The sequence below is a fragment of the Aptenodytes forsteri genome, unplaced genomic scaffold, assembly GCF_000699145.1.
Source record: "Aptenodytes forsteri isolate BGI_AS27 unplaced genomic scaffold, ASM69914v1 Scaffold47, whole genome shotgun sequence".
Taxonomy (NCBI): domain Eukaryota; kingdom Metazoa; phylum Chordata; class Aves; order Sphenisciformes; family Spheniscidae; genus Aptenodytes; species Aptenodytes forsteri.
In genome coordinates this window covers 604,702-614,158 of record NW_008794731.1, presented here as the reverse complement: position 1 = coordinate 614,158, position 9,457 = coordinate 604,702, and the positions used below count along the sequence as shown (strand labels likewise).

The 9,457-nt window shown below is 50.1% G+C and overlaps 1 protein-coding gene across 1 annotated transcript in view; it reads right to left on the bottom strand.

Moving 5' to 3' along the window:
- The window catches only part of MYT1 (myelin transcription factor 1), a 34,781-nt gene that overhangs the window by 24,838 nt on the left and 486 nt on the right, over positions 1-9,457 (bottom strand). The window contains exons 2-6 of the mRNA XM_009273936.1: positions 7,821-7,851; positions 4,407-4,469; positions 3,373-3,622; positions 1,561-2,425; positions 799-933 (exon numbers count right to left, since the gene is read on the bottom strand). Coding sequence (XP_009272211.1) covers positions 799-933; positions 1,561-2,425; positions 3,373-3,622; positions 4,407-4,469; positions 7,821-7,851 — 1,344 coding nt within the window. The remainder of the gene's footprint in view (positions 1-798; positions 934-1,560; positions 2,426-3,372; positions 3,623-4,406; positions 4,470-7,820; positions 7,852-9,457) is intronic.

Below are 9,457 nucleotides of genomic sequence, written 5' to 3'. Positions count from 1 at the left end.
ATTTCTGATAAGGAAGGGCTCCTTTTTTTTTTTTCCTATTATGCCATTATCATAAACATACAACATTGATTTTTATATATATGCACAGGGAAAGCTATTTAGGATGCTGGTAGAGAGGTAGAAATAAAATATCCCTCTCTCTATATATATAAAAAAATCTGTTATGATGATGATAAATATTTTCTGTGGAATAGATGAATCTCAATATAGCACCTTGTGAATTTTACAGTGATGAGAGTATAGGAGGAGACTCAGCTATCCTGCACGTCCTGAACGACTCCTCTCCCTTGCTGTACGGCAGCACCTTCAGCACATTTGGACAGCAAGAAAGAAGAGTTTCCCCTTCTTCCCAACATTTTTCTCTATTTGGGATATCATATGTGACATTCAGTGTAAAGATGGGAATGGCTTAACACCTCTGGAGGTGGGCATCATTTTTAAAGCACATCTTGAGAAGGGACCTCATCCTCCACAGGATGGTGCTAAAAATCTTTAAGAAGGGTAGGACTTCCTAGTAATCTCCACAGAGTTTCCCATGAAGAGCGGTAACACTTTGGTGGATAGGAGCATCCCAGAACAACTTGGAAAAGCACCATCCCATGCCAGAAACTCTGTTATACTCCAAGGATTAATATCAGCCTTGTGCTAGGGACTCAGTCATAAAATTCACATCATTTGGGACTATTTGGAGTGCCCATTGGCCTTGAGACAGCTCTACCCATCAGGTGTGAAATTCCCCCTAGGAGATAAGACTTCAGACTGATTTAAGCAACCCGTGTTATCCCACCAGGTACTCACTCTCGGGAGGGATCCTGTCTTTGTGCGGACAACCAGAGAGGCTGCGATGGTGAGGGTAGAGTCCCGTGACGTGGCCGGTCCCATCGCAGCCAGGAGTAGGACATTTGATTTCTCGCTTCTCGGGTCTTGAGGGATCTAGGGATTGTGGGGAAAGGGCAGTGGGAAGCAGGTTAGCAGATTCGGAGGGGAAGAGGTAGAAAGGAGAGAAAAATTGCTGAGGATGCTTCCCACCATTTTCCCAGTGAAACAGGGAGAAACCTTTGGGTTTGGAGGTTTTTCTTCCTGAAGGTGGAATTGTAACACTGGAAGTTTCAAAAATTAAAGTCAGCAAAGCAATTTGAGCAGCTAACCCAGCTAGGAGCATGGAGCCGCTCACAGCGACCAAGCAGGCAGCCCGGCTCAGCGCCCGGGGGACTCTGCAGCCCCTGCCAAGTCCCTCATGTTGCTGTGGCCAGACTCCTACCACTACTTTAAAACCCACTTGGATTTTAAACCAGCTCTACTGCTCAGGCTGAGGTTTTCAAGACCAACAGGCAATTTAGCCAGGCAATTCCCCTGCTGAGATCTAGAGGACACCATCATTTTGTGCATTCACTGTTGACGTCTAGGATGTCTCCATCCCTCTGGGCATTGAGGATTTGTGGCTAAATTCCCTCTGTGGGCTGTGAACCCCCCCAGCAGCCTAGTTTTCATGTGGTGCTGAGCAGACAAATTCAGCTGGGGACGGGAAGGAAGGAGACACGCGAAGGCTCGTCCCCATACCTTTGCCGTAGTAGCTCTTTCGGATGCTGTCCAGCGGTTTGCTCTGTTTCTCGTCCACCTGGAAGTGCTTTACGTGCTCTCCTGGCAGCCGGCTGGGCTCCCGCACAATTTTCACCTGCTCAGCCTTCAGTGCGATGGCTTGTTCCAGCAGCCCCAGGTTCCCCCTCGTCATCATGTCATACATCTCTGACTCGTCGGTGACCGCCGATTTCTGGGAGCGGGCGTCATCATCTTTGTCGTCATCTGACCGGACCTCCACGATGACCGAGTACTCGGGCTTCGGGCTGAACTGCCCTTCACAGTGGCTTTTCTGGGTGTCCTGAGAAGTGTGAGGAGCTTCTTCACAGATCACTTCAGGAGCCATCTCCTCCTCCTCTTCGTCCTCCTCTTCTTCTTCCTCTTCCTCCTCCTCTTCTTCCTCTTCCTCCTCCTCCTCATCTTCCTCCTCATCATCATCCTCCTCATCCTCTTCCTCTGCTTCAGCCTTTTGCAGTTTGCAGGACTCCTCGCAGTTTGCATCATCCCGGTGCTCCGGACACAACTCGCTGCTGCGTTCGCTGGTGACTTCGATGACCTCCTCCGCATCCTCCGTCTGGATGATGATCTCCTTGTCGCACTCCTCCTCCACTAACTCCTCTCCCGCATCCTCGTGGACCAGATGCACAACGTTGGACGGCGGCTTGGAGACCTGCAGCTCAGCTTCAGGCAGCTGCCCTTCGATGGCGAGGGTTTCCTCCGCTATTTGGCCTAGGTTTAGGAGAGAGTTGGCGATTATTTCTTGATAGCTGCTATAGTTGGCCTTGCTGGGCCCAGACGTACTTGTTGCTGTGTTTTGTCCATAATGGGTCGATTTGGCTGGGCTTCTCTCTGAGGGGAGGGGGCGGGGGAAGAAGGAAAAGAAAGAAAAGAAGAAGGAAAAGACAAAGAAAAAAGAAAAAAAAAAGAAAAAAGGAGGAAAAGAAAAAAGGAGGAAAAGAAAAAAGGAGGAAAAGAAAAAAGGAGGAAAAGAAAAAAGGAGGAAAAGAAAAAAGGAGGAAAAGAAAAAAGGAGGAAAAGAAAAAAGGAGGAAAAGAAAAAGAAAAAAGGAGGAAAAAAAGAAAAAAGGAGGAAAAGAAAAAGAAAAAAGGAGGAAAAGAAAGTAATTGTATAAGCTCATAAACATCTTTTTGTCTTACTTAAGCTTAATTGAAACCAGAGCCTGACTGTTATACCCCTGGAGCAGCCTAATTTATTGCATTTGGGAAAGGCAAGTAGAAAGGGGATTTCCACTGGAAGCTTTCGCGGGGCTCAGATGCGTGCGGCTTCCAGCCCCCCACCATCAGCAGCCATCTGGCCCCCTCGCTCCCAGTGCTCCCCGAGCCAGGGGCTCCAAACCAGGGAGCAACACAGTGCCAGGTCCCCGGCTGGACACCCAGCTTGGTTGCCTGTCACTCCTCTCGGAGAGTGGCCGGATCTGGCCAGGGGGACGGCTCCTGCACCAGGGAAAGCAGCCGAGCCCCTCAAGGCACCGATGCGGGACCCCGGCTGCCTTGCCCGCCATCTTCTGAGCCACGTGGCAAGCTTCTTTATGCTTGCCATGGGTCTTTCCCCAGGGAGCATCCCTGATGGAAAAGCTCTCATTTTTAAGACACCGGAGATGCTCTGCGCGTATCCCCTCAGCTTAACCAGAGCTTTGCCGTTGTTCTTCCACCAAACATAATTGAAGGACCCATCCTGTACATAATTCAGAGGATCTATAACTCCTGGTTATTAACACTCCCTGCCCTTTTACTCGTCTGCAGAACACAGCTCTGCAATCAATAATGATAAAGCACCTTCTGCCGGCTCGGGGCTGCGGGTCTCCTCCTGCTCCACTGCCTCCGCCTCGTCCTCCTCCAGCGTCCCCTCCGACTCGTCAGAGCCGGACTCCTCCTTCACCTCGGCCTCCTCGCTGCCGTCGCTGTCGACGTTGTAGCCTTCATCCAAGGCCAGCTTGAGCGGATGGGATTTTCTCTTCGACACCAGATGTTCGGCCTCCGCATCCTGAAGTTTCCTCTTCTTTGCTAGAGGGCAGCTTTGTAAACTGCAGATGGGATCAAGGAGCAGAGAGGAGGCATTGCCGAGTGAGAAAGGCATGGCTATGGCATCTGAACCGGTTAGGCAAAGGCAAGTGGGACAAATACAAAAATACTAAAAAAAAATCATCCAGCAGCCCAGATTTTTAGCTGTTTTAACCCTTCGTGGCCAGAAGATCTGCTCTCAGACCTTGACTATTTGCAACTATCTCAACTTTACTCAGAAGTCAGCGCAAGGATGCTGAGCTCGCTCCAGCAGTCTGGCCAATGGGCAGTTGTTGTCCAGGGAGCAGCAGGACCAACAGCTCCCAGCACCACTGTTGGTGATGGCCACCAGTGCCACCACGAAACCAGGCAGGGGATGCAGAATTGGCCCCTGGGGCATGTCCACCAACTGCTCAGATTTCACCATTACAGGGTGATGAAAACCATCAGTTAAGGCTGGCATGGCCTCAAAGGCAGCCAGCGTGCTCTCATTTCCCCTCCCTGCCTATAGAGGCACTGAGCAGACCAAAATCTCTGCCTGCCAACAGCTCCCATCAACCCTAGGTGCCTGAGCCAGGTACTGTGCCGTGGTTTGGGGTCTGTGGGAAGGCTACGGTTAGCCTGGTGAAGCAGATCCCCCAGGATCCCTCACGAACTGACAGAGAGACAGAAATAGGCTCTTTGGTAGGCAGATATGGGGCAGGTGAGTTCGGTTGCTGCTCTGAACCAGCCTCTCTCCAGTGAACATCTGTCTTTGGGTTTCTTGCTCACATTTCTCCATCCCCACTACCTCCAACCCAGCCTCACCTTCTGTGTCTTGCATACTTTCCACGGATGTGTCCTGAGCCGTTACAGCCTGGGGTTGGACAGCTTGAGAGGAAAACAAGCAACCATCAAGAACAGCAATAGGACTCACAGAATTCATTTTTAATTAGAAGTGTATAAACTATGGTCAGTTAAACAGGTCCTGTGCACAAGGAACAAAATAACTGCAAAAGGGAAGATAATTTCCCTCAAATGGTTCAGCTTGTCCCTTTGAATTCCAAGTGAGGAGGGCAGGAGAGCAGCCTTGCAGTTTGCTAAAAATTAATGAAATGACTCACCCCATTTAATTAGATGAACGGTTCATTATAGTTTTATGAATATGTTTAATTAAAGATTTGCATGTGTAAGAGCAAGCTTTTAAAAAGCAGACAACTACTGCACTCCACCTCCCCACTGCCGCTCTTCAGTTTTCTTTTCCACCGGTGCAGGAGGGAAACACGGGCTTTTCACTTATTTGATGGCTTATCAGGGAACTGGGGTTCCTTGCAGTAAGAAATGGGTGGCTTTTTGGAGAGAGCAGGCTGGGAGCGGATCGAGGAGGTTTTAGGCAGAGCACGTTGGGCGACGATCACCAGGACAAAAATCAACAAAAGCACCTCAGAGCCTCACTTTTGGGGGAATGGATGGGATTTAGGTGACCAGATCTCCCAAATCCCTGCATTTGTTCCTGCTGCTCTGCGGGAGAGGATGAGTTAAAGACTTCCAGGGGGCTCTGGGCAGCGCTCGCAGCCGCTGCTGCCTTTGCCATGGGCTGCAGCAATGCAGCTTGCTGCATCCCTCGACACGGGGCCGCACGCATCCCCTGCAGGGGTAATTAGTCCCAGCTCCAGGAGCTATAAAGGCTCCAGATAAGAAGCAATAAAGCAAACATTTTCTGGCAAAACCAGATTATGGCATTGATTAGAGGATGCCCAAGCGACTTAACTGACGTCTGAGGAATTCTGGAGTCATGTAGGATTAATAACCTCATTTAGCACTGTATCACCCTCGGCCCGGGAAGTTGGAAGCGCTAATGAAATCTCTTGATGACAGTGCAAAGGGAGAAGGCATCGCCAGCCCAGAGGGGATCTGGCCAGCCTGTTATTCTTGGAGTAAAAGACACAGGACAACATTAAATAGTACCAAGTGCCAAGTCAGGCTTTAGGGACGCAGAATTTCTGCTCTCAGCAGAGAGCTCAGCCCTTGCAGAAAGCTAAGGATAAGGAGGATCTGAGTGCGCTAATGGATGCAGCAGCTCTGGGTGCACCGATGGGTTATTAATGGCTCAACTCCCCAGAACACCCTGCACAAGTCAGATCGCTATGTTCAAAGAATATAATTCAACCCAAAACCGGGAGAGGAAAGGGTTACTGAACTGTCAGGGGAGTAGGAATTCCTTCGGGGAGACCGGCTTGCTTTAGCTTAGCAAAGCTAATGCTAAGAGGGCAAATGACGGCAGCATGTCCCCTAAGGGGACACAGCTTTCTAGATGAGGTGGATGTGTGGCCGTGAGTGTAAGCTGCACCTCCTGGCCCCTGCAGAATGAAGTCCCTCCTTCCTGCTGTCCCCTTTGCTCGTGGCCCAGTTTCAACCCGACATGCCGAGCATCCTCCAACACCATCACTTTGGGGACGGCTCCCAGCTTTTTTGGTGTGCACACGCAGCCCGAGCCCCGCCGCGCCTGGGGTCTTGCCTGCCAGCGAGGCATCTCTTCCCGAGCAAAACGCTCGAGGACATATATAAAAAGATCTCCTCCCGCTAACGTGCGTAATTGGAAGAGGGAGCTCCCCCCGTCGCTGCTCCCTCTGCTGATGATCTGAAAGTCTATTTAATTTTAATTGCCCTCAGTCATGACTGAGGCTGCTCTGTCCTGAGCAGCCCCAGACACAGTTTAAGTGACTGCATGCCAAAAGACAGAGCGGTGTTTATGTTACCAGTGACTTGCCTGAAAAAGGCCTTATTCAGTGGGAAACAAGAGCAGCTCTGATGAAGATGTTACAGGCTTTTATAAGCTTTCCTGCATCAATTAAAGCTGATTCCCCCCCCACCCCATTTTTGATGTGGTGAAATGAAGCCTGCAGTAAAAAGTATGTAGGAAAGAGCCAAGTGGTTCAGCATCAAGGTTTTCCGAAGCAGGTGGCGATTTGGGATGTCTCTGGCTTCAGTGCGTTAATTTAATCCCTTTAAAAAGCACCAGCACAGAGGTGATGCTCAGCACGTTCTGGGACAGGTTTTCTCGTTCCCGCTCTCCTCCGGGGAGGTTTCATATATTTTGGCAGGACTCCCAAAAGGGGAAAGGGGCTTCAGGGTCTATTAAAGCTGTTCTCCTTCCCCGCAACAGCCACGCACCGACCCGCTCTCCCCCTCTCCGCAGCCTTCATATGCTTGACAAAAGGGCCTCTTATTGTTATGCAGACGAAGCCCTGCTTCCAATTAGTCGATTAATCGTCCAGTTAATCAGGCAATTAGGTGACAGCTGCAGAGATGGCTTTGTGGAGCACTCTGTCCTGCCCCTTATATATGTCACCTGCTCCAATTACCACCTCCACTCAAGTGTTCAGCAATAAAAGTTGGAGAAGTGGCATGCCCGCCGCTCGCTCCTCCTGTCTCTCCAGAGTAATAGGAGAGTGGAGGAGCAGAAAAGCTCTGAAATTGGGTTGGTTAAGGTCCAATTACTCTTTGACACACACAGCTTTCTAACCGAGGCTGCTAGGAAAGGCAGCCCCTGCTATTAGCGCCTGTCCAGGTTAAAGACTCCTACCTCTTGTGTAAGCCCTTGTGCAAGGTTTAAAGGGAGCTTAGAGATGGGGGAGGCTGTTATTTATAATGAGAAGCTCTGTAGGGCTGCAGAGGCTCGCTCCGGCTCTTTTGGCTGCTGCTGTCGGCATGCCAGCGCTGCTAAATGAGTGACAACAGGACCTCAGTGACTCAACAGGGGACATAGGGCCAAAGGAGGAGCATCTGGCATGAGAATTGATGTGACACAACATTGTTTGGGGGCAATAAGAGGATGTAAAACACATGGAAAAGAAACTCTGGTTAGTAGGATGTTGTCCCTAATGATCCTGCAACACAAAACATGGGCATGAGGTTTTGCTGGGGTTTAGATTTGGGATGGGACAGAGGATGGCTGGAGGGTCTTCAGTCTAATGTGACCCATCCAGAGCTCATGTTTTCATCCCTTTAACTCCTGTGGTTCCTCTGATGTGTGTTGTCAAGTGGTGCCCTGAGGACTTGGGCACACGAGGTGCCCACCAGTATAAGCTCCCCAGCAAGAACTCCACCTCGTTAGTCCTGTGGGTTTGCCCCCCTCACCCAGGTTCCCAAGCCTGTAAGGAGCTGCAGGGCTTTGCCCAAGCCAGTCCCAGCACGGGGCCTCCCCTCCCTCCCACCGCCGAGGAGGAGCAGGGTCCTTACCTCACCTCCTGGCCGATGAGCTCCGTGGGCACTGGGCGAAGGGGCAGGATGCAGCAATGGAAACAAACACAAGGTCAAAAACACAACAGGGGTGCCCAGCCCCCCCTGAGACACCTCCCTTCTCTGGGGGATCATCTCCTGCCTGCTGCTGGGTTTCTATCGCCTCCTCGGGCATCCCGTTTGGGAAAGAAAGGGCAAATCTATCCCGCCATCATTTACTGCATGCCAGCCTGTAGTAAACCATAATCCTGCCTTGTAAATCCTCATGCCTGTGCTTAATTTCAAGCACGTGAGTGCGTGCTTGCAGCATCAGGGACTACCTCTCTCTCTAAATACATGACAACTTTAAAGTCAACAGAGCTATACTGATATACATGCACATGACTCAAACCCTTACATTTTCTCATGCCTTCTTCTCTATGTTTGCCTTTAAAATATGCTCCTCAGTTACTTTTTGTACAGTTCACTACTGTTTTGCTGCAATAGCCACATTTACCCTCTACCTATCAACAGGCACAGGCACGTTTTTCTCCTCCCTTTGCTACACCGGACTGATGTGGGAGCCCCTGCCTATGCTCGGACACATGGTAGGGGATGTGCTACTTGGCTTTTAGGGTAAACAACAGCTTGTAGGGTTTTTAGGGATTATTCCCCACTTGTGAATAAGAGGACATCCCACTGCTTACAATAACAACATACCACAACATCACATCGCTGCTGAAACCTTACATCCAGCCAGGAATCCAAATAATCGGGAAGAAAAAAAAAAAAACCTCACAACACAAGTCTAAATTTGCCCAGGCTAAAAACCATAACACGTTTGCTCAATTTGTTTGAGCTAATTGGATTTCCTGGGATCCAGCTCCCGGTGGGATGACTCACAAGCTTCAACAAACTGGAGGCAGCGGCAAGTCCCAGGGTGTATGCAATAAATTACCTGTTCACATCAAGAAACCCAGATTCGAGTGCGGGGGAGGCAGGGTGCGAGAAAATAAATAGGATTAGGGCACTCTCATTAGCAACCTGAGAGAGCACCTTTATGTTTGTACAACAAAGCAATGAAACCCAAAGATCCGAGCTCGATTCAGCACAATTGGCAGCATCTGGGTTTTGTTTTGTTTTTAAAAAGATGCGGATGCTAAGAAGAGCAAGGAGGAAGGTGGTCCAGCACAACCGTGTGGGTGAAGCTGCAGTCCTTGCAGCCATCGCACTTTTTCAGCTAGCCCAGTTCATCCTTCGCTGCCAGACACCTTTGCAATTCATTGAATCCGTGGCCGCAAAAAGGAACCAAAATGGAGAGGCCTGTCTGTAACCATCACACGTGGCCACGGGACCACCCGAGGTGACACCCTTTGCTCCCTACCAGAGCACCTCGCCTTCTCCCAGAGAGAAAGCACGCAAAGAAAGACCAATAGCAACAATAAATAACAATCAAGCTTTGCATTAACAAGTCGTTCGTCCTCACGTCCCTGCTGGGGGACGGCCCCGTTTGCTTCTCCAGCATGCACTACTTCTGCCAGGCACTCTCAGATGTGCAACTTCAAAGCCGCTGGCAGAGTGTGCATGATGAAAGTCCCAGGAGCCGATCTGAAGCTCCAGTGACTGCGATCCCCCTAAAGCAAAGCAAGCAAAGGGGC